At 39.4% G+C, this 26,066-nt stretch overlaps 1 protein-coding gene across 11 annotated transcripts in view; it reads right to left on the bottom strand.

The window, feature by feature from the left end:
- The window catches only part of ROBO2 (roundabout guidance receptor 2), a 1,509,143-nt gene that overhangs the window by 98,066 nt on the left and 1,385,011 nt on the right, over nt 1–26,066 (bottom strand). For all 11 annotated transcript variants that reach the window (XM_074971504.1, XM_074971513.1, XM_074971584.1 and 8 more), the window contains 6 exons: nt 25,277–25,448; nt 18,559–18,764; nt 11,229–11,310; nt 10,331–10,496; nt 8,129–8,295; nt 1,743–1,864 (listed from right to left, as the gene is read on the bottom strand). In XM_074971504.1, coding sequence (XP_074827605.1) covers nt 1,743–1,864; nt 8,129–8,295; nt 10,331–10,496; nt 11,229–11,310; nt 18,559–18,764; nt 25,277–25,448 — 915 coding nt within the window. The remainder of the gene's footprint in view (nt 1–1,742; nt 1,865–8,128; nt 8,296–10,330; nt 10,497–11,228; nt 11,311–18,558; nt 18,765–25,276; nt 25,449–26,066) is intronic.

The raw sequence follows: 26,066 nt of genomic DNA, 5'->3' as shown, positions 1-26,066 counted from the left end.
GGGTTGCAGTACTGCTACGCTTACTTCTGCGCTGCTGCTGGCGTCGGCGCTGTATTCAGAGCTGACTGGACAGAGATCGGTGGCTGCTGGCCAGGAGCCCAGCTCTGAAGGCAGAGCCGCTGCCAGCAGCAGCGCAAAAGTAAGGATGGCCTGGTACGGTATTGCCACCCTTCCTTCTGTTCTGCTGCTGCCTTCAGAGCTAGGCCCTCGGTCAGAAGGTGCCAGTCTTTGGCCGCCCAGCTCTAAAGGCAGCATTGCAGAAGTAAGGGTGGCATGGTATGGTATTGCTACCCTTACTTCTGCCCTGCTGCTGGTGGGGCGCTACCTTCAGAACTGGGCAGCCGGACAACGGCCACCACCTTCCAGTTCTGATGGCAGGGCAGAAGTAAGGGTGGCAATTCCGCGACCTTCCTAAAATAGCCTGGCCACCACGCCCGGCCCTCCTGCCCGCAACCCCTTTTTGAATCAGGACCCCCCATTTGAGAAACGCTGGTCTCCCCTGTGAAATCTCTATAGTCCAGGGTAAAAGCACTCAAAAGACCAGATTTCACAGGGGGAGACAATATTTCATGGTCCGTGATGCATTTTTCATGGCTGTGAATTTGGTAGGGCCCTAGATCTGAGTCCCCACCAAGCCAAGCTCCGCAGTGCAAAGGCAATAAGCCTTACATCAGTGCTGCAAAATTCACCATGCACCGCCCCACCCCGCCCCCACTCTCCCCCCCACATACACACGTCTCATCTTCTGGGACACCTCTTCTCTTTTATAGTCATTAGCTGCTGGCTGTAGTGACACTGCATGTGTAAACAAAAAATACTGTGACCACTGCCTGGATCCCTGCAGCAGAATATATAAAATAATAATTCAAGCCCTATGCACTACTGTGGTGCTCAGTCCACTCTCCCCTCTCTGGTATTCCCCTCCACAGGGTAAATGCCTGAAGAATGAAGCACTCATTTGTGGTGTGTAGTGCCCTAGAAAATCTCTGCTTCTATGGTTACAAATCCCTTCCCTGAAGTGCCAGGAAAAGAAATGTAGCATTTTGAAAGCTACATACTATAAACTTAGTCCTTGGGAGCTCTAACCCAATAATCTGACTTCTTAAACAGATATATTGTAGGTAATGTCAAAGAGATTCAGGCCTTCCATAATCCATCAGGTGAAGTTAGAGCTTGTGCTATAGAATGAAATACCATTACATACTTACACCATGTATTATCAGCATGCACATCTGTCCACAAGTGCCTTGTAGGAAGATCATTATTGCAAGTAAAGCTTAACAGATAATGCGGTATTGTGGTGGGAGGTCCCCATGGATTGAAGTAGAGAGAGATTATGAAAACATCAATTTATGCTTAATTCTGATACTAAATTTTGCTTATTACACTCAGTTTACACACTGAAGAATAGTGTAAGGATCAGTCACATTTTTGCATTATGGGTTGAGACACATTCTGCTAAAAAGATCCCCTCTGTCAGTCAGTTAACATGCTTTGTTCTACATGTGAAGCTTCTGAACATGATTGACTTTAACAAAGACAGATAGACACAAAGAAAGAGCGAGGAAAAAAGAAATACTCCATTCCTTTAGCACATTGTTCATTGTCTGTACAATGTTAGCTTATCTGGGCCCACTTGTACTAAGGTCAGACTTGGGTTTTTCAGGGCTGAGAAAGAATTGCAGGGACAAGTAAACAAGATTAAAGCTGTCAATGAAAGGTAGCAATTAGAGAAGTCTTACTGTCCAGGTGACTTGAACTGTAGTGGGTGTCAGCACAACAGGATTATGTAGCCGTACAATGACGTCTCCTAGCTCTTTCTGGACTTGCCTGTGATCCACGCCTTGTGCTGGTGGGCTGATATCTGCCAGGCCAACCACAGACACAAAATTATTATTTTAATAAGAAGCCTCACTTGTATCATTAATTCATTAGGAGGACTGGAAAATGTAATGTCCTGGGTTAAAATAGTCTTAGTTTGTATCACTTTCAAAAACAATGCAGCAGATAAGATTGAACTATGAACCCTGAAAAGCATTCACTGGCATAAACAAACACCACATGTTCTATTACTTAGGCAATTAGAAAACATTCCTATCTAGCCCAAATAGTCATTTAAAACATTATTTTCCCTAGCAGCTAGTGAGTGAATGGTGAGATGCCATATTCACATGCTTTGAAATATTCAGATGATAATAGTCTTCACGTGCCAGTGTTCCTGCAGGTCTAGAACACAACTAGTTTGTATAATTTAAGCAAATGATATTGCAGAAGCTGAATATGTACATTGGCCTGTTTTTAAACTGTGTATGTTACACTCATTATGCTTCTTCAAATTTTCCCTCCTTTTCAATATGCATTTCAATTTCCTCTCCTTTTCAGTTTGACACCATGAGAGTTAGAAAGTGAGAGAAGCCAGAGAACCATACTAAAAATAGCAATTTCCTGTTATGTAAGCCTATTCCGCTATAGAAAATTTATACATTTTCCAGGTGTTCATGTCTGAAAATGGGATAAAGTTGTGAGGTCAAATTGCCCCTTCTCACATAAAAAAGACATCGGAGAAAACTTCCACAAGGATTACCTTGCAGAGATTAGTCCAAATCATGCCTTCAGCAGGAGGGTGGGGAAGGAAAACATGGATTCCCCCACCTGAAACCAGGTAGGTTCCAAGTGGCTCTGCGTAAGGCCAGGGCATTCTGTGTGGAGGCTCCATCCCACCACACCAATCTGGCTCTGCTCCCTGCCAATAGTGGCCCTCAAGGATTTCCATGGCGCTATGTAGAAAAAGTTATGCAACCTGAAACTGTATTGTCTTTTCTGTGTGTGGCCTCAAAATGTGAATCCCTCTAGTCTTGCCTCTGGTCTACCCACCCATTCTCCATCCTATTCACATTTCCTCTGAGACTACCCATCTGCATCCCATCCCTAAGAACAGGCCCCTGACCATCTGGAGAAGGATCTGCTAGGTCAGTGCTGAAGAGATGACTGAATCACCCTTCTTCTCAGACAAGTGGCTTTCTGTGTGTGGATCCAGTGTGGGGTGAATTGGCTCCCTAGTATGCAGCACTGTGAGAAACACTTCCCTGTCCCAATGTTTTCAAAATTCCACATATTCAAATATTGGGCCTCATATTCCTCTCCACAACATAGCATGAAGGGGAGCAAGTCAGCATAGATACCTCTCTAGGGCTATGAAAGGAGTAGTGCATCTTCACCACATTCTTCCCAAACTTGCCCTTGGAAAGAATTGAGGATTCCTCCCAAGAGATGCACTAGTACTCTGGGGGGTTTGAGGTGTTATTCTGGGTTAAGAGTCAGAGAGGAGCCACTGAACATGGCACACGTCCATCTGCACACCACAGAATTCCCAGTGGAAATCCATGTAGGAGTTACTGCTACTGGAAACCATCACTATGGTGTCTGCTTTATTCCATGAAGGGCAGGGAGTTGGGGCACAGGCAGGGTGCTCAGATTCAATTACTTCACAAAAGTTATGCTCCTAGAAGAGAAAGAGGGCCAAGAGGCCTGCTACAAAGTGGATGAGCATACATGAGTTCTGCTCAGATTTCCCAGATGATCCGCTGGAGCCACTGGTTTAACTGACCACACCTACTTCCCCATATATGCTGCCTCAAACTCCTCCCCTCACAAAGGGAAGACTCAAACAAGGTGGCATTTTTTCTGTCTGATGGGTTCATGTATGGGAGAGTAATATGTGACCCTTTGTTCTCTTAATAGGAAAAACATTATTGTAAAGTAGAGATAATACTGCTCTTAAAAAAGAAAAACATTCAAAGCATGTCTCAGATACCTCAGTCCTCAGGATTTAGATCAAAATCTAGTTTTCATAGTCCAGATTTCAGCTTCATATTTCGAGCAATATTATGGGTTTTGATTCACCAAAGATACTCTATTTACACAGGCTTTCTATTGACTTTCAAATGTGTGAATATAATCCAAAGGGAATATAATCCATATATGGAAAAGTTAGCAATGGCACAGAAGTGGTGTGCTAAGCAAAATATGCCTATTCAAAGTGAGTGAAAAAGAAAAAGACAGGCAGATATTAAGATAAATCTGTAACAGAGCAACTCAGACTTGTTTATTGAAAGGTAACTTATACTAACTACAAAACACTTTTATACTTAGTATAAAACAATTCCCATAGCTACACATGATTACATCTTAGAACATATTATTCTCTATCTATGGTACAGAACCAACAGCGTCCTATGATTATATTCCCTTTGGGAGGGTAAAAATATGTCATGTATACAGTGTGTATTTTTTTTAATATGGACAAATGTCCATAAACTCAAAAAAATGTACTAATTAGAGCTACAGAGGGATATCACCACTACATATGTGATATTGTACATTATACAGACAAACACAAGAACCTACATGTGGTAGTGTTATCCATGTGATTAATTGCATTTTGCATGCAACTTTAACTTCCATATCAGCATTCTGCCCACTTATCCATCTTCCCAAGGACTGCATTCTAAACATCCAGCAACTTCAGATAGCTGCATTTTTCAAAATCAACCTGAATGAGAAATATGTCCTTCTCTCCCAGAATTACATTCACCTGATGTGCAGGGCAGGAAACAGTAAATCCGAGACCAGTAACAACTTTAAGTCTCTCAATTATTTAAGGCTAGAGATGAGAGCTTTATGCTGCTGGGACAGGGAAAGTCCCAGTGGGAAAGTTCTAGCCCAGGAAGATCCCAGGATACTGTATCTTCAAATCATGCCATTGTTAGGTATAGAAAATGTTCTTTAGGTTTCTAAAATTACTTTAGTTATTGTGTTCCTCTGTCACTGGACCCTATGTCGTTGGATTCATAGCACCAAGCATATGTGGCTTTACAGATGAGGGAAGTGAAATACAGTGTCAATAAATATTTCTCTCTGAAACATGTTAAAATATTTTTTTCTGCAAAATACCTAGCCGTTGACAAATAAAATGCTTTCCAACTCATAAGTAAGGCAGCTTTTCCAAACTCATTCCAATATAATTTTTTTAACCAAACCACACCATAGGATGTTGGTATAATTTTTCTGGAGTAGTCTTTGTGCATGTGATTTTCATGTAAACTTGTTTAATCGATTTGTCTGTCCTATCAGAGTAGTACAGTGACCAACAAGATGCTTCTCATTTGTATATAAAGCTGTAGAAGAATACTGTGTGATATTCTATTGTATTTGTGAAATTAGGTGTGACTGTGTGATGAAAAAGTACCCTAGAGCCACAAAGGGGCAGAGTCATTGTTTGATTTCAAGTGATTAATTGTACATTTTTTATGCTTTCTTAATATATTTTTAAAAGGAATTCCCTAGGCTTTATGATGAAAAAAATAGAAAATAAAAATTTCATAATGTGCAACTATTAGCTAGATGTGATTGGACTGTTCCATCCCGCGTGGCTAAGACAATCTGCCGGCGGGAGCTACTCTCCTGCAAATCTTAGGAGCTTCATAGTCCCTGTCATGCTAGCGGAGAGCCCCTGCCCCAGTGGAATTTATCCTAGAAGGAGACCTGATAACTAGTGCAGGCGGGAGGCTACACTTCTGTACTTCCTAGCAGGCTCAAAGCTAGAGACACTTTTGGCTGGTTGGATGAGCTTGGGAAAGGGAGTTTGGGATAGAAGAGGGTGGCACAGGAGCCAGGGGAGCCACTGAAATTGAAACTTTGTTCACATATGCAAAACAATGTTCATGACACTGAAAAACTTGGCACTGGCCATAGAGAAGTTAGACCAGAGCACGGTAATCCAGGAAGGAGAGAACAAGTCAGACCCAAGCCATCCTGAAAGGTATGGCAATTAGGGTTGCCCAGAAATAAGATATATCAGATAAAAGACCTCGTGACAGAAGCCAAACGACAATATGGTGTTTGAGAGCTCCTCGGAATGGGAGGGCTAGCCTCAAGTCATGTTTGCTAGACATCTTCTGGGTGACCAACACGCCAGAGAGAACCATATATTTATTTGGAAGTTACAAAGGACTTTATTTTAGCATGACCTCGACAACTAGTAGCTCCCAATGAACCTAGTATGTTTGGAAGTGTTTTATTTAGAGTTTATTATTTCAATATTATTCAAGAGTGTTCCTGCATATATGGTTTTTAAACATACAAAGTGATCAGTAGCGCTCTTAGTAGCCCGAGGAATTCTTGCTCAGTGTAAGGATTTGCAATTCAATGCTGTAAATTTGCCCAGTATACCCTGCATGCTATTTGCCATATTTTTATTTAATGAAGCCAAATTTTAAGATATAAAAGTTATCATGGATACCTGTTGCGAATTAATATAATGTATCATTGCTTTAATTGGCTTCTTTACTTTGCAATGGCTAGTATGAACAGGCTTTTTACTGTGTGTCGGCTTCCTTTGTGAGGCTGAGTTGAATCCAAGCATTATTAGAAATCACACAAAAACATTATGCTAATTCTCAATTGATTTTATGATTTAATTCCACTAAACGGTAAGGTATCAAAGAGCTATACATACTCTACATGTTGCAGCGTGTGTGGGCTGGTGAACAGCTTGTGGAAATGGAAACTACAACATGTCCTGAAGCTAATAAAAAGAACCGTTTCTGCTGAAATCAAATCTCTTGTCAGTATGTCAGATGTAAAGATGTGGAACGTGAGTGTTCTTAAGAGCTAGACTGTACTATGAGCATGGAGTTTAGAGTCAGGGCTGGTGCACAGCCGACATCCCCAGGGGAACTGATGGGAAGCATACTGCTTTGGGGAGCAGAATCCCACCTGGAGTCTCCTTGATGCAGTGGGGGTGGGGAGCAAAAATTTGCAACAAGACCTTTAAAAACCAAGCCTCTGCTCACTCCTCATCTGTTCTCACCCATCTCTGCCCCTTTGCAGAGAGGAGCCTAGGGTCTCCCACAAGTGCTGTGGCTACTACTCTGGGTGACTCTGCAGGGGTAGAGAAGCTCTGTACACCCTTCTTGCCTCACTGCACAGCCATACAAGGCAAGGAAAAGATCTTTCTGTAAATGAATCATAGGAGATTACTCTGAATCATCTGTGAACAGGAATACATCTGATTAAACAATTGTTCATAACTGTTTTCCAGTGTGGGATGCAGAATTTGATCAACGCATTGACAAAGCTATGCCACACTCTGTGCTCCACAGAGAAGCTTGTCCATTTTCACCATATTCATTTAGACTGAGCATAGTGAGAGTAAATTTGGTATAAAACAACCATTCTGGTTTGTCAGCATTTCACATCCTTTCTGTACAGGTGTAAGAGATGGGAGGCAATGGAGGATCAGGCCATCTTCATCTAATTGCACTAGCTGTCCTATAGTTGAGAAGTCCTATTTAGGCCACACTTTTTAGTTTAGTATTCGGTGGATGAATGTAGAGAACATAAAATATGTAAATGCACACACACACACACACGTGTTTCAGAATATCTTTTAAAATAATTCTCAGCATGAATTAGATTCACATTGATTCTCTGCAGAAATACTGGGCCAGATTGATTCATATACTCTGGCTGCTTTGAGCCACTCTGGTGATGAAAATTAGCTGTAAACCGGGCTTCCATCTTTGTATCATACTTATATGTCCCCCATTAACACAGTGTTTGAGTGCCTCGTGATCTTGAATATATTTATCCTCACAAAAACCCTCTGAGAAAGGAAAGTGCTACTATCCCCATTTTACAGATGGTGAACTGAGGCACAGAGAGACTAAGGGCCAGATCTGTTATGGTATTAAGGCACCAAAAGATGCAGACAGGAATCTAGTGCAACCCAATGTCAGTTGGGCATCTAGGTGCTTTTGAAAATTCTGCTAGACATCTATCTGCATCTTTAGGCACCTCAAAACCTTTACAAATCTGGCCTTAAGTGACTTGTCTAAGATTATACAAAATGTCTGTAGTGCAGCAGGGAATTAAACCGGGGTTTATCACCTCCCCACTGGTTGAGGTGGGTTTACAGTGTTGTGACTTACCAGAGTGATTCAAAGCAGCTGAACTAAATTGGCCCAATTTTCAGAGATTTCCCACCCTTCTTTCTATTATCAAGTCATTCAAGGAGAAGTCCTGTATACAGCTGAAGATCACATGAACAATTAATGATTGACATTACCTTGTGTGCGGACAGGATCTGACATAGGACTGGGGTCACTCAGACCTTGTGAGTTGATTGCTCTCACCATAAACAGGTAGATTGTATTGGGTCGCAATCCTCTTAAAGTGTAGAGTGTTGTCTTTACATGATTAGCAACTGTTTGCCAGCTATTGCTCACAGATTGGCTGCAATGGAAACATGGTTGAAGACTACAGATTAAAGCAAAAAGAAATCATAGAAATATAGCATTGGAAGGGTCCCTGATAGTACAGTTCCTTGCACTGATGCAGGACTAAGTTTATCTAGACCATCTCTGACGGGTGTTTGTCTAACTTGCTCTTAAAAACTTCCACTGACAGAGATTCTACAATCTCCCTAGGTAATTTGGTCCAGTGCTTAACGATCCTTACAGTTAGAATCCTAATGTCTGAATCTCTATTGCTGCAATTTAGGCCCATTACTTCTTGTCCTTTCCTCAGTGGTTAAGAACAATTCATCACCTTCCTCTTTATAACAAACTTTTACATACTGGGGAGAGAAAGGATTTGTAAAATAAGTTGGGTTTCATTTCCTTGCCAAGGTTAACCACTGGGGAAAAAAATAGCAAGATCAATAAAAAAAAAAAAAAAAGAAGCCGTTCTGCTGGTTTTAGTTAATTCATGAAGAGAGTAGGCCACATTATGAAACAAAACAATAGTACCATAAAAATATTTCAGCCCAGCTGAAGTGAAAGCCTTTCCTAATACATTATAGCCCACTAAAATAAATACCTGCAAAAGGAACAGATACAGAAAAGTGGAAAAGTAAATTTGAATGATAAATGGGGCCCTCTTGAACAAATATTTGAAAATAATAAACCTGTTAAAAGAATAACTTTCTATACTACAGGGTAAATTATGCCAATAAATTGTCCTGCTAAAAGAATGTGTTCTCCTTGAATTAAATCCATATGTAAAATTACTATAGACCCTTTCAAAAACACATCTGTAAAAGAAGAAAAATGCATGAATACATTTTCCTGTGCTTAAGTTTTCAATTGGACTGTCCTATAAACAGAGTATAGCACCTTGCATCTGTAAAAATCTCAAGTGTGATTGTTAAAAATAGCTCTCTATGAATATATGGTGATTTTTAGAGTCATCGGTGGGATGTCATTGCAGCTTATGTAAAGTCAAATGGGCACCTTTGCTAAGGATAAAGAGAGAATTTCATTTCATAGCTGTCGGTTGTATATTATTCATAAGAAAGTTTTTCTACCTTTTCCATTTGGGCTTATTAAAGGTAGTCATTCTTTTCATATGAATCAAAAGACATACTGGAAGTTACCATTTTTATGGAAAACAATTATTTGCATATTTTAGAAATGGCACATAGATATTTATGTAGAAGGATGAGTAGTCATCATTGTGGCCTTTTGAGCTGTTACTGTACATATTTTATAGGACCATAGATTACCATGCTAACTAAAAGACAAAATATATTTACTCCTTTTCTTTCACTTTAAGACTCTGATTCAGGAACGTACTTAAACATGACCCTAATTTGAAGCACACACATTGATTTAAGTGACCTACTGAATTGTGGCTTGCAAATACTGTGTGCATCTATGAGGTGCTCAGCACCTCAACTCTGATCAACTTCAGACTTGCAGGATCAAGCTCTAAATGATCAGATGTTTGTTTTTTTAAATGATATATTTTATTCCATATGGTATACACATACTGGAATTTCAAAAGGGGTGGTTTTTTTTTTTTTTTTTTAGGTTCTCCTTTAAGAAGACCAAACATCCCAACATGTTCAAAGTTTAGTGAATACTATTATTAACTTTTTTTAAATCTGATTTGCCCAACCCTAATTAAACTACCTCCTCTCAAGCAGTCCAATTTCAATGTCAACATTCTCATTTGAAACCTTCAGTGATGATCAGGATTAAGAAAAAAGTAACAGATGAGTGAATGCATAGTCAAACTATACTTCTGCTGACCTGAAGAAATAGTCTAGTGCTTGTCTAAACTTTCTATTAAGAAATAGGTGGTTAATAATAAAGAGAAATTCTTGAAGATTAATAATGAACTTCATGCCATTAAAGATAAAGCCTTTAGTGAGTTAATTGAATGTGTAGATATCCACACAGGTACCATCAGATCAGAAGCACAGTTAACACTGGGGTTAAAACAAAATTAGAAAGGAAAGAGATTAAAAGTGGAAATTTTCACATACCTAAAAGCCTCAATGATATATGCACTAGCTGGTAAGCTTCCAGGGGTGCCTGGCTGCCAGGACAAGGTGACACTGTTCTTAGTAACGTCAGTGACCTGGGGTTTGGATGGTGGCCCAGGAAGGTCATTCAAATCGTAATTTTTACTGATTGTTGCTCCACCAGACTCTGTAAGGGGTAAATAAAAAAAATAGTTAACTTTTATCCTTGACTGCACAATTTGATTTAAAAAAAGGAGAGTAAAGATAAAAAAACCTATAAAAATAAATTACAGTAGTCAGCACAATGGCCCCAATTCTTACTGACCTAACTTAACAATAACAACAGAGAGTCAGGTTTACATTTAGAGGCTTATGTTACTGGATGATTGGCTGTAGGTCTTTAGATAAACTTTTGCTCATAAAACAAACCAGAGAAAGCAACAATAAAAGAAAAAGGAGGAGAAGAGGCAGACAGCCTAGTCTATTTTATTTATTTTTTTTAATAACTGGAATAGATTCACCTAAAATGTCAACACATCAGTCAATATAAGGCATGAGAAAGCCCCCAATCCTACAAAAGGATCTCCAATTAGGTAGACTTTTTCACCCCACAAGAAGCCCCAGTGACTTCAGTGGGATTCTTCGTGGACATAAGGACCTTCCTGCATGGAAACAGTTAGCTTGTTGGTACTCCAGTTTAGACTAGATTTAGCTCTCTAACTTACCTTGATACTAATACAACTGGTTGTACTATCAATGGAGATTTAGAGAAAATAATACCAAAATCTAAGGCATGTGAAGATATCCAGCCTTTCTACCTAAATATATATTAGTCTCAATCCTGGTTCCCTTTAAAACAGATCTGCTATAATACGGTGAACACAAGCCAAGAGAACAACGAGCCTCTGACATGACTTACCTGTCACCTCTAGCACAGCACTCCAAGATGTCTCCCCACTTGAACTTGTTGCCACACATGTGTAAGTGCCAGTGTCAGATATCTAGTCATACAAAAATGGTTAAGGACATTTTTGACAAATCTTTAACATCAGGTGGCACAATCCTCTCAGTTTTTTTCTGAATATTTCTTGATGTAAAATAAGAAGGACTTAGCCTACATTGTACATCACTAAAGGACACCAGACATTTCTCAAATAATCATTTAATGGTGGCTTACTTTTAGAGAACTATAATAAGATTACTTGCTCTTAATAGTTTCACCCAGTTCCCCCCCCCACCCATTATTCTAATTCTCATATAGTTAATGCCAGTGGTACAGGGTATGGGTATTACAGAATGGTTAATTTAAAACATGTCACCGATTTTTTTTTTTAATATATGAAGGAAGATCCAGGTGAATTCCAGTAAAAATATAATATACTATAGATGTGAATGAAATTATAATTTAAAGTGTGTCTAAATTATGGGTACAGATTTCTACTTCTCAGAGGAGATTAAGCTTCAGTTTCATAATCCCTGTCTTGATTTACAGTTTCCAATCCCAGCAGGGTTGTCTCACCTCCTTTTATTCCTCTGTTGTAGAGAAAGTATTACTATGCAGTTTATCATGTATGGGTCTTTTTAGATGAGACTTTAAAACCAGTCCTGTCTAGTTAGTATGGATATTAAAGTCCTCATGCATAACATTTTCTAAAGGGTAAGGCTGGGTCAGTGGCCTAGGCCAAATTTCCCTCTTCCTTCTCCACTTTTATGCAGAGTGGAGTGAGCTTGTTGATGAGCTGGCAGCTGCCTTTCACACCAGAGAGGTTTCAGTGATGCTGTATGTGCATTTCAGTGGTGCTGTAGTATGGAGTTTGAGAAGTGTTTGGGGATGAAAAGCATTATAGTCACATAAATGATCCAGATATGCAGAGTTTATCTGGGGAAATTGTTTGTGGTCACATTGACACTATTAGAGTTATTTCCCCCCTCTTCTTTTTATTTATTTATTTTCTGCCACACTAACTGATTTCCCCTGATGTTTTGTTATTTCTCACTTTGAAGGCTAAGGGATTCTGTGAATGAGACCTGATGTTTGGTCTGGGGAAATCTACTGAGATCAATGGAATACCGCAGTTGGCCAACAGTGTGGAGTCTACTGAGAAGCCCCAAACCTGGTGTGTGTAAAGCATGTTAGCCTAGAGACGGAAATGGAGTTGGGAGAGTGCTGACTCTGATGATATGAGAGAAGAATTATATTCACTGGGGAAAGACTGCATTGGAACATCTCAATGGATATAGGACTAAATTCAAAATGGTTTATTGGACTGTAAGCGAATAGCATGTGCGTGCTCTGTACTATATTAAATTGGAACTGAAATCAATGTGCTCATAGCTTGATTTTCCAGATGGCTGTTGAGGCAAATCAGCAAGATGCGCTTTACAATATCTGCTGATACATATTTTAATTGATTTTGAAGTTTATCGTGTTTGAATCATGTTGGCACTTTCTGCTTCTGACACATTATCGCTGCAGTATACTATTGTTATGGACAGGGCACAACAGGTAATTAGTGATGTAACTATTTAGTAGATTTGTATAAGCAAGGCCTGAATTTTAAGAAGATGCAGCTGCCTTGAGTCAGAAAGGCTCTCTGATAAAGGCTGAAATATTCAAAATGTGAACTGGTTGCTAGGGAAAGACAACGGCACTTGACTGGAGATAGCCTTATCAGCTGGAAGGGGAGCGGTAGAGCATTCTCTGCTGTACTGTTTTACAATGTGTTTTATGAGCTGTTGGTTGGGAAAAGGTACCTCCTCATTATGTGGTAGTGGACACTCTCTTTTAAGGCAAAGTTTCTTAACTGCATTTGTGCATCGCTGTTGCAAAGTGGAGTATGGCACTGGGCACTGTGCGTATACTTAGAAGGCAAATACTATATATAAAGAATACTTGGGGTATTCCACTTCTTCCATGCCATGAAATCAACTACCAGTTATGCAGACTATGAACAGATTATGTGTACCTAGTGAATTTCATATCAGCATGACAATATTGTTTGCCTTTTAATCTTTTTGCTATTAAAACACACAAAAATGGAGAGAAATCAGACAGTCAATGGCAATTCATTGTTTTTCTACATCCCATACCATCTCAGTGGTGTGGAGAAGGGGGCTTAATTGAATGGGAGATAGGTGTTCCATGTGGGAGGACAGATCAGGCCACTGGCAGAAAGACCAAAACCTAACCTCTACATAGCTTGTGGATTAGACACCCACTCCCAATGGCTGCGGCCAACTGGCTGCTTTTAAGGACATGAAGGGAGACATCTGAAAATCTGAATATATGGATGGATTATGATCATCATTAAGCACTTGCCCTCCTTTCCCTGGTTAACACTGGGTTTCTGGGCATGCTATGAATAATAAGTAAGTGGCTTTTTTGGAGCAGAGAAGGAATTTTCCTGTCACCGTTGACCTGGATATGGAATTTTTTTTCACTTCCTCATAGCAACCGGGATATTTGGCACATAGGGGAATTGTGTAGATTCACATTCAAGGTTCGGCCTGGGGTCCAGTGTGGTTGCTATGGAGCATGGGCAAGGTGGTGTAGGGGCTCCAGAGTAAATGTCAGCATTGAGCTAAGGAGGACCATATCCATTAGATGTACTGCAATGAGCTACCTTGACATATACATTTAACCCTTGTATGCAATAAGGGCAGTGACAATTATTTTGGTAAGATGCTAAAATCCCTATTGGTTGGTTATGGTGAAGGGGAGCTAATTGTAGCCTGCCCTGAGATTGGTCCTGTCTAAAGGACTTCAGTTTGGACCTCCACTGGACTCTTTGTTGCTGTGGTAGCCTTAACGGAAGACTTAAACTTTCCAGTTTACATTAATTCATAAAAGTTGCAGCTTCCCATTTAAACTAGGGCTGTCAAGCAATTAAAAATTAACTGTGATTAATCACACGATTAAAAAAATAATCACGATTAATCGCGCTGTTAAACAATAATAGAATACCATTTATTTAAATATTTTTGGATGTTTTCTACATTTTCAAATATACTGATTTCAACTACAACACAGAAAACAAAGTGTACAGTGCTCACTTTATATTTATTTTTTATTACAAATATTTCCACTGTAAAAAAACAAAAGAAATAGTATTTTTCAATACCCACATTACAAGTATTGTAGTGCAATCTCTTTATCATGAAAGTTGAACTTACAAATGTAGAATTATGTACAAAAAAAACTGCACTCAAAAATAAAACAATATAAAACTTTAGAGCCTACACGTGCATTCAGTCCTACTTCTTATTCAGCTAATTGCTCAGACAAACAAATTCATTAACATTTGCAGGGGAAAATGCTGTCCACTTCTTGTTTACAGTGTCACCTGAAAGTGAGAACAGGCATTCACATGGCACTGTTGTAGCCAGCATCACAAGATATTTACGTGCCAAATGCCCTAAAGATTCATATGTCCCTTCATGCTTCAACCACCATTCCAGATGACATGCGTCCATGCTGATGATGGGCTCTGCTCGATAATGATCCAAAACAGTGCGGACCAGCACATGTTCATTTTCATCATCATGACTCAGATGCCACCAGCAGAAGATTGATTTTCTTTTTTGATGCTTCAGGTTCTGTAGTTTCCGTATTGGAGTGTTGCTCTTTTAAGACATCTGAAAGCATGCTCCACACGTCGTCCCTCTCAGATTTTGGAAGGCACTTCAGATTCTTAAACCTTGGGTCGAGTGCTGTATCTATCTTTAGAAATCTCACATTGGTACCTTCTTTGTGTTTTGTCAAATCTGAAGTGAAAGTGTTCATAAATCGAACATGTACTGGGTCATCATCCGAGATTACTATAATATGAAATATATGGCAGAATGGGGGTAAAACAGACCAGGAGACATACAATTCTCCCCCAAGGAGTTCAGTCACAATTTAATTAACACATTATTTTTTTTAACGAGCATTATCAGCATGGAAACATGTCCTCTGGAATGGTGGCTGAAACATGAAGGGGCATACGAATGTTTATCATAGTTGGCACGTAAATACCTTGCAATACCGGCTACAAAAGTGCCATGCAAACACCTGATCTCACTTTCAAGTGACATTGTAAATAAGAAGTGGGCAGTATTATTTCCCATAAATGTAAACAAACTTGTTTGTCTTAGTGGTTGGCTGAAGAAGAAGTAGGACTCAGTGGACTTATAGGCTCTAAAGTTTTACACTCTTGTTTTTGAGTGCAGTTATGTAACAAAAAAAATCTACATTTGTAAGTTGCACTTTCACAACAAAGAGATTGCACTACAGCACTTGTATGAGGTGAACTGAAAAATACTATTTATCATTTTTACAGTGCAAATATTTGTAATAAAAAATAATATAAAGTGAGCACTGTACACTTTGTATTCTGTGCTGTAATTGAAGTCAATATATTTGAAAATGTAGAAAAACATCCAAAAATGTTTAATAAATTTCAATTGGGATTCTATTGTTCAACTGCGCGATTAAAACTGTGATTAATCACAATTAATTTTTTTAATCGCAATAAATTTTTTTGAGTTAATCATGTGAGTTAACAGCAATTAATTGACAGCCCTAGTATAAACCAATTAATGGTGTTGAGTCTTTCTTCCTGGTGTTACTGCATTGAGAAGGGTTAAGGAGTATCTTTCTGAGCCTTAAAGGAAAATGGGTATTAAAGAATGAGCCACTCAAGGATCAATAAAAGCTCCATGTCTTTTAAAGTCACACTTAATGCCAGATTTTCCTTTCCCTTGCCAGTATTTCCTTTCTCCTTTACAGATCATGTACCTCTAACAAAGACATTAATGTGCTAGCACGATTCAACAAGTATTTTACTGTTTGCATAACCGCATGGAGGCAGGGATCCCATGAGCTTCTGCCTCATGGACACTCCACAGAAGCCCATCATCAATGCTCTGAAAGTTTGTTTGAAATCACCAAGCTCCCACCTTTAATTGCTGCTTTCTAACACTACTGGAAGATCTTGACTATTCAACCGCACTGTTTAATCCAGCTCTACAGTAAAAATGCATTAACCTTCATGGCCCAAACCCGCCTTTAGCCCAGAGAGGGAGGATAAATTGTTTACTCAAGGAAAGCTAGCATAAATTTTTTAATAAATTCCATTTTGTTCCAAGGAGGTTAACAATTCATTTATGATCACTGATGAGATGTTGGCAGAAAACTAAACTGCTGCTCATTTCTTGTTCTTTATAGTTCTGCAGATTCTCTTTTTTTTTTCCTGATAAAACTAAGTTCAAGCATTAGTGCTGATGAAATTAAATATTTCCTGAAATTATTTTTAAACAATTAATGTATAATATAACTATTTTTACCTTTCTGCACCATATGTAATATATATTTGGATATTTTTATGAGTATCTCTATACTTTATATATTATACATAAATACATACATCTATACAACGTTTGTCATTCGCAAGATAATATTTACCAACAAGGTACAGCACTGTGGCAGCTGAGATACTGCAGATTTTGTTTGTACTCTAAAGAAAACATACTAGTGTTATCTCAGATATCAATGTGTTAAATTGTTGGTAAATTTTGTCTTTTGAGTGGCAACCACTCTGTGAGAGTATAGATATATTAAAGAATCAGTCCTCTATCCGTGGTCTGCACCGCAGCATAAAGCAGCCAGAAAGCTACTTTAAATGAGCAACTGAGGATAACCCCATGCCACCTGGCTCCTGTCGCTTCCCATAGAGGTCATTCCCCGAGTGGGGAAGGGACGGGTTGGAGCACACAGTACCTGCTGGGACCACAGCAACTGGCATAACTTAGATCCACCACATGTATCTGATTCCAGAATTGGGCCTGTGTGTGCACACAAAACTACACTTTGTCACTTCATTCAGGGTTATTTGTTTTGTTTTGCTTAACTTTTGCTTTCTTATAAAGCCTTGTAACCAGCTAATAACCAGCAGATTTTGAACACAGTCCTGCTTTACTTAAGCAAGGAGTGCCAATGACTTCAGTGTGACAATCAGCATGTGTAAGGGTCACAAGCATGACTACAGACTACAGGAATGGACTCAATTATATAAGAAAATGTCCTATAAATTTAATTCTAAATCCCTTTGAAAAAAAACATGCTTCAAATATATGGTGTTTTTATTTTATTTTAGCTAAAAAGTCATTTAAAATGCTTGAACACAGGCGATCAAGGGACCAGAATTTCATTTCAGATCAAATTTCACATTGACAACTTTTCATTTTGTCTCTTCTCCCTATCTGAATTCCACCCTCCTAAAATTCAGGGCATCTGATTTTCAGATACCTCAAAGCAACACTGGCCAGACAGTGTTCCATGCCCTATGCCAAAGAGGGATGCAATACTGCCCTAACCAAGCAGCTGGGGAAACACCAGCACACATAGGACAGAACCAGCATAGCCAGCTCCAGGGTACCTCCCTCTCCCAGGCCCTGGTGCAATGGATTTGGTAAGGGAGGGAGTGGCCAAAGCCTGGCTGCAGTCTCCTGGGAGACAATTATCAGCTGGAACAAATGAGGCTGCTCCGACTTGCAACTTTGAATGAATTGGCATCCAGCCTCAGGATCAAACGAGATGGAGATGGTGACCAGTCCCCCTTCCATCTCCTGCATGGAGTGAAGCTTGACCAGCCCCTACTGCTAGGTACTATGTTCTAATGCATTTTGTCTGAATCCTAATGTATTACCTGAACCCTCTACAGCAGTGGTTCCCAAACTTGTTCCACCGCTTGTGCAGGGAAAGCCCCTGCCGGGCTGGGCAGGTTTGTTTACCTGCCACATCCGCAGGTTCGGCCGATCACAGCTCCCCGTGCCTGCGGTTCGCTGCTCCAGGCCAATGGGAGCTGCTGGAAGCGGTGCAGGCTGAGGGACGTACTGGCCGCTGCGCCGCTTCCAGCAGCTCCCATTGGCCTGGAGCAGCGAACCGTGGCCACTGGGAGCTGTGATCGGCCGAACCTGCAGCTGCGGCAGGTAAATAAACCGGCCCGGCCCAGCAGGGGCTTTCCCTGCACAAGCGGCGGAACAAGTTTGGGAACCACTAGGCTACAGCAATGTTAAATCATATCCCCCTTTTTTATTTCTCTGGCAGAGAATTTTGCTCAGTGAAGCTTGCTGGTGAAAGACGTTATTCTAAATGGAGGGGCACATGTCAACTTTGAAGATAAGGATGCCTAACTGTTTGATGGGGGCTCCTCACCAGCTCAGTAACGATCCAATCGGAACAAAGATTCATTCATATTAGTACTCACCCGTAGACTTTTAATCTGCAAAGTCCCCTGCTCCTGTATTGATGTTCTAGGATCTCTGCCCAGGAACGTGAATCCTTCCTTTAACCAGCTAATAACAGGAAGTGGGTCGCCAGTGGCCTTACACTTCAGCAAAGCTGTCCCATCTACTGCCAACGTCTGATTGGCTGGACCTTGGAGAATGATGGGTGGAGGTCTATCTGTCAAAACTAAATGACAACACAACAATAACTGAACCTCTCTACCTTTTAACAGTTAGTATCTGTCATGTTTAACAGTTAGTATCTGGCATAACAGAATACAGATTTTAAGAAAATCGTATATGATATCCAGGGAGGTTGAAAACGCTAATTTCTGCAATGCCCATTATGCATTCATGCACCCACAACTGAGATGTTTTCTTGGCATATTTAAAAGGGTTGTACTTAGTTACAGTGAAATGGTACCTAGATGTGAGTTTGCTATAAACAAACACAGAAAGGTTATCACACTTATTTGAGTAAGGGTATGTCTACACTCAAATAAAACACCCCCAGCTGACGCAGATGTAAATTGCAGCATAGACATTCAGGCTCAAGCCAGAGCTCCGGGACACAGCGAGGGAGGAGGGTTCCAGAGCCCAAATATCTACACTGCTATTTTATAGCCCTGCAGCCTGAGTCCTGCAAGCACGAGTCACTGGCCAGCCGTGGTTGTTTTTTTATTGCACTGTAGGCATTACTTAAGGTTAGCTAAAAGTTAAGACCCTGGTTCAGGAAAGCACATGCATAGGTGCTGGAACTAGAGGTGTTGGGGGTGTGGCAGCCATAGGTGTCGACTGCATGGGTGCTCCGCGGCTGGAACACCCATGAAAAGAACTAGTGGGTGCTCAACACTCACCGGCAATCTCCCCCCATCAGTTCCTCTCCCTCCCTCCCAGGGCCTCCCGCCTGCCGCAATCATCTGTTCGGCTGAGGGCAGGAGGCACTGGGGGGTTGAGGGCAGAGTGAGGGTGGGGGCGCTCGGGAGAGGGGGTGGAGTGAGGGCGGGAAGAGGTGGGGCAGGGCAGAGCAGGGATGGGAAGAGGTGAGGCGGGGTGAGGGCAGGGCCTGGGGTGGAGCAGGGGGTCGAGCACACCCTGGCAACTCAGAAAGATGGCGCCTATGGTGGCAGCACTTTTTGGCTTAAAGTGGTTTCTATCGTAATACAGGGTTTACATTTTGATTCAATGGCTCTCAGCACCCCCACTATACAAATTGTTCCAGAAGCCTTGAGCACATGCTTAAGTTTAAACAGGTGTTTCAATCTCATTGGTGTCAAAGTTAAGCATATGGTTAAACGCTTTCCTGAAAACAGATGGTCTCCTGAATCAGGGCCTTAGACAGGTTGATGAAAGCTAAGACAGTTGTCAACCAACCATAACTGTTAGTTAAACATGTGCATTTGATCATGTTTCCCATTCATGTTCAATGTGCAAATGTTCATCATTAGGAAATAACATCGAACACCACAAAATCTTTCCCTAACTGATTGCTTCATGCTCTTCAGTGAGGAACAGTTCAGGTTTAATCAAGCTGTCTGTTTACCTATCAAATCAAGTCATCACCTTTTGAAACCATGAACTCTGTTATTATTCTCCTAATATTTTACATTTGCATGCTTGAAATAAGTCATAAAATGTTCTTAACTAGTGAGTGCCTAGCTGCATCTGAGCCTTATTCTGCTACCAGTGGGATATCGTGAAGATGAGGTAAATGATCATGTTAACTTTTCTTACACGAAAATTTTTTCATAAATAATTCTGATGTTCAACCTATTCCCTGTGGCATCTGTGAAGGATAAAAACATGGCTTTGTTGTTTCTGTAAGACTTGTTTATGGAGAGAGAGAGTAAGATAAACAAGGGGCTGGAGTCTTCATTAATGTCAGTGGAGTTATACCATCATAACACCCATCTAACAGAATTGAGAAACAGTTCTCAGATGTTTAGCTTCCATACTGTTATAACTTTAAATCTCTGAGCAGTATGTTTGGCATCTGAATGAAAATATTCTGATAAACAGGATTAGCTCCTGAGCTAGTGTAGGTTCGCATAGCTCCACTGATGCCAATTGAGTTACATCAGTTTACTCCAGCTGAGGATCTGGCCCAATGTACTTAGCATACAGTACATGCCTCTGAATGAAACCAAAATAAATTGAAGTGTGTCTTAAAGAAATGTGGCTTGCATTGTGTTGAACTGTTCAAGACATGAGGTCACAGCATTGTCAAGGCTCCAAAGTACTTTCGGTATACTGTTTAATATATAGGAAAGAGGAGGGCTGATGTAAGCATTTGTTTTTTTATTCAAAATGTTTGTTTTTGGAACTGTGACATTGCAACAACCCAAATACCTTCTCTTAATCTGGGAAATAAAGCTGATGACTCTACTTGCTGTAATAATACCTTGGGTTGTGATTTCAACAAATTTATTGTAACTGAACATTTAAAATGTGCATCGAAAGCTAATCTAGAACATTTGTCACAGGAAATGAAAACTGCCTTGGAAATTCTGAAATACCATACACTGAATTCAGCTATAACACAGGAACCAGTAGGACACAAGAAAGACACATGGGGATGTATTTTCACCTCAGAGCACATGTTTACATCTCATTAGGGTTAAGCACAGTTACACACAACTGTTGAAGAGAGAGTATGCCCTGTCATTTTAAGAAATACAAACTCAATCTCAATTTTATGCTGTAATTATAGAAACATGTGTATGGCCCATCTAAGTACTATACCTACAACAAAAATATATTCAGGTGACAACTAGGCCACATAAGTTTTCATTTGCATTTAATGCAGAGCCATGAGTTTTCAGTTTTCTAGGTGAGTAGGTATAGATTGAAAGAATGAAAACATATAATTGCTTAGGTTGAGAACTATACATCTTTAGTTATTTGTAGCAACTCATTGCCTTGTTTTATGGGTAGCAATATAGGTATTTTAAAAGCCTATTGTTTTTTAGATATTGCTCTTTGGCATCTAATTAGTTTTTTTACTGCCCAAATGAGTAGCTCATAATCTTTTAAATGGGTTTGATCAATAAAGTAATTGAAAGTCTCCTGGCCAGAAGGAATCTTCATTTTCAAGGGTGTTATGGGTGAAAGACTACTACAGGTTTCCATGACACTAAGGTTAAAGGTTAAATGAACACTTAGGATTTCCAGTGATCTGTGAACAACTGTATTGTCTTCACTTCTATGACTTGTAAATCTTCTGTAAAATGTTTTTAAATTCTCCTGTTTTTGTCAGTTATTTAAATATATAAACAAGATTCCCATGATATAGGTTTTTCAGTGAATCAGGAACTGACACTTGAGCAGAGCTTTGGAAAGATGTTTGTATATGTATGAGGGTCTATCTATCTCAAAGATGGACAAATACTGTAAAAAGTCAATGAATGGTTGCTCTAATTTTTAGGTGAATTTGTTTTGTCCAAGCACAAACCCTTTTGTGTTCATTTTCTACAAACATGTGCGATTGAGCTATACTGGTATGCATATTTACGGAAAGTGAACTTCAAAGTCATATGTGCACGCATTCATGGAAACGGAATTTAAAATTAGTATCTACAAACATTCACATATGCATGTAATCTAGTGATGGAAACAATATCATATGCCTTATCTGACCAGTCACAACTAAGCAATACAACTTGAATTTCAAGTAGAGAGAGCTGGATACTCACAGAGAACTATTTGTGACTAATCCATAGAGTTAAAAAACATGCACAGTGGCCAAAAAGATCAATCAATAAATATGAATAATGAATTGATTAGAGGAAATTGAGATTTACTTCTGAATATTCTGTGCACAAAAAAGAGATTAAATTTATGGAATAAATGACTAATTGTGAATTATTCTGTCTATATCACACAGAGACACAGGTAAATGGAAGCTCTTAGTTTATTTGCATGACCTGCTGTTATAAGACTGTGAGCTGCATGCTTACCTTTGCTTTTGAAAGATTGCAGAGACTGTCTCATTTTTTTAAAAATGATGTTACTTTTCCAGATGTGAGTTAGACACTGGATTTATGTGACGATCTTTCAAGACAGTACAAGATTTGAATTTCAAATATATTGAAGGCTCTTAGCACAGTCCATAATCAGCAAAATTATCACTCAACTCAGCACATTTCATCACAGCAAGTAATCTTTTCTCATAGGAACACTTGAGTTAAAAATATTTCCAGTGAAGACGTCTAAGTGCAAAAATGTAACAATTGAAACACTGCTATATATGGTATAATTAAGCACTTGTTTTTCTGCACATGACATATGTTTTCATTCTGTATTGGAATTTCAATTGAATCCAAATTACTCTGGGATCAAACAAAAATGTGTTCAAAATGAAAATGATGCCTTGCCACTATTATTAAATCATTAACCAAACAGAAAAATTCTGGGCTATGAAGTAAAACTGAAATCACCAGCCAAAAACTGGAAAGCTAATGCTTTAATATATGGCTAATATTTGAAATGTTTATATTTTAATATATTTTTAAACCCCAAAATTAAATTTCTCTACTGATAAAAAACATTAACTTCTATAACCTATACTCAGCATGAGCTGAGAAAGAATATTTAGATATTTATGCTTAATTCCCTAATAAAAGGCAATGTCAAAAATTATCTATGATACAGTGGTACCTTTATTTATACAATCACAATTGCAAAATACTCTTTTTGTACATTCCTCATGACCTTCATCCACCCCTCAATACCATAATGAATTCATATTTCTATAAAATAATCTTGTAGTGTATTACAGTGAGTGTCCTGACTTTCAGGTTCTGGGAGATATTTGAAGAATGCAGGTTTTCATTCCTTTAGTCACACAGGCACCATTGAATGCTTTCTTAAGGAATGTAGAATGCTAAGTACCTTTGAATGTAATTAGTTCAACCTGAGTTTGCTTTTTGCCATGGACACCTTAATGAGCTTTTTCTGTTGACTGGCTGCATAAGCTGATGCAGATGCAGAAGAGGTCAGTTATGATTTCTTTTTTCATACAGAGAAATAAATAAAGATTAAGAAGGACCAAAGGCCTTGTCTGTCTAAAGGAAGAATTTCTCATCACTGATATCCTTGAACCTGACTTGCTCCTTTCGGCCCCTGTTGCAGTAAATCTCTGCAACAACAGCAGGTGCAACCATTAACAGCTCAATGTCCTATCAGCCAGTGTTTGTATGTTCTATTTATTCCAATCACAGCCATGGCATTGAATCAGACAGCGCCGTGGACAGATATTAAAAAATACTGCCTTTCCATTAATTTTAAATGACCTTTTAATCTACATGTAAATTTGAATTGTATGAAAATGCATCATTTTGTCATAGAGAGTAAGAGAAAGGGAAGACTTAAGGAGGTCACAGAGCAAAGGTTAGGCTTTAATCTCCTAGAAACTACTTTAAGGAAATGCAGTGCGTGCTTGTAAAGATGTAAGGATAAGGAAGAAATTATCTTTCCTTGTCATAAAAATATAGACAGCTTTTGGAAAACAACAGGAAAAAAAAAGGCATCAAATTCATGCTCAAACCTCTATAGCGTGTGTCTGAACCTCTCTACCTGTCACTTGCGATGAATATGCTTTTGTGAAAAGCCAGATTATTCAGAATTAGACATCTTTTCAAACTTTCATGATGTAGGCAGGTCTCTGAGGGAGCTGTAATAGTGGATCTGTGCATGTAACAACAGTTTTAACGGCAAAAATTCGTCAAAGTCTGTCAGGAGATATTTAATGAGTCAGTTAAGATAGGGAATAATAAGGCCTGGGAATGAGATGACCTGCTAGGCAAATAGGAATTTTAGCTCCATTTTCTTTAGTAATATAAAGGCACTATTCTGCCCTAAATCCATGAACAGAACTCATACTGATGTTAACAGAATTCATGGGTGCAAATGAAAGGAGATATACGTAGTAAAGAATGCATTTAAGGTATTTTCCTAAAACAAAATGTTGAAATGACTAGTGACAAATCACACTGTGTTGTAGTATTTGTCAATCTGTCTGATTCCCATCATTGCAGTATCTGAGCGCATCAGAAATATTAATTATCCTTAAAACACTCCTGTGAGGGTAAGGAAGTATTATGGGCCCCGCTTTACAAATGGGGATTTGAGACACAGAGAGACTAAGGGCCAGGGTCCTCAGTTGATGTGCACAGACATAGCTCCATAGATTTAAATGGAGTTATTCCAGTTTTCATGAGATGACGATACGTCCCAAAGTGACTTCCCTAAGGTAACACAAGAAGTCTGCTGTGGAGCTGGGAACTGAACTGAGTTTTCCTGAGCTGCTATTCAGTGCTTAGCACAAAACCACCAATTGCGCATTCTGGATTAGAATTCGGGCATCTTAGATTTCAGTTCCACTACATTGAACAGTGTCCCTTAAAACAAATTATATTCTGAGCTGGTGTAGCCCTCCCTTTTCACTGATTGTTTTAAAGAGGTACAAAATTTCATATAATATGCAAACTTGTATTCCATGTTTTTGTGTTCATGTAGAAGACTCTGCACCGAGGTCCTTTTTGCATTATTCATAATTTGTAGAAGCCTATATGTTTGCCGATATGAATTACATGATCTGACATGTCTATATTTACAAATTATATTTTAATTCTTCAGTGCTATTGGTTAAAACAAACAAACAAACAAAAAAAAACCCCAATAGAAATCCTGATTTCTCACCATCAGTAACTTCCAGCTGAGCCTTTGCTAAAATGCTCCCAGCAACTGTCAGCGCCTGACAGATGTAGTAGCCTGCATCAGATCGTTGAATGTTGGTAATAGTGAGGTCGCCTGTTGGTGATACTGAATACCTACTGTTGGGTTGGAGAGGCTGGTTTGGAAAGAGTAGATTCTGTAGAGACAATTCAAGCCACATCAGTGCAAAATACAAGAACATTGCTTTTCCCTCAGTCGAGGGCACAGTAATTTTCTTTACAAGGATTATGTATAAACACAAATAAAAAACCACTATTATTAATCTAGTATCATAGGTGTGCATAGAGCTTTACAGACACATAATAAGCCAATGTTCCCTGCATGGAGAAGCTTGCAGTTTAAATTAGACACAGCACCACTGAGAAATGATGACAGACAATTGTGTTGCCGGTAGCGGTTGAGGTGTGGAGGAAGATTTCAGCAAATACATGCGGGTGATTTGTTTGTTTCATATGTATCTCATTAGTTCTGAATTTGTTTCACATGTACCTTGATAACCCTGAACTTTATTTTAACAACATACATAGCTGGGTGTTACATCAGGAGGAGCTAACACTAGAGTGTACATTAGAAAGCTACCTAAAAGGAATGAATTATGAGTAGTGATCTGAAAGAGCAGAGTGAGATTGTTTGGCAATGAGTACTGTTCCTGGCAAAGGGGGAAGCATGAACAAGACATTGAAGCAGAAGTGGCAGGAGGATACAAATGGATCATAAAGAAAGAGGGGTGGGCAGAGCATGGGAGGTGAAAGGA

This window comes from Natator depressus, chromosome 1 (genome assembly GCF_965152275.1).
Source record: "Natator depressus isolate rNatDep1 chromosome 1, rNatDep2.hap1, whole genome shotgun sequence".
In the NCBI taxonomy this organism is placed as follows: Eukaryota; Metazoa; Chordata; order Testudines; family Cheloniidae; genus Natator; species Natator depressus.
The sequence above is the reverse complement of the archived record's forward strand: the minus strand, read 5'-3'. Positions and strand labels throughout refer to the sequence as shown.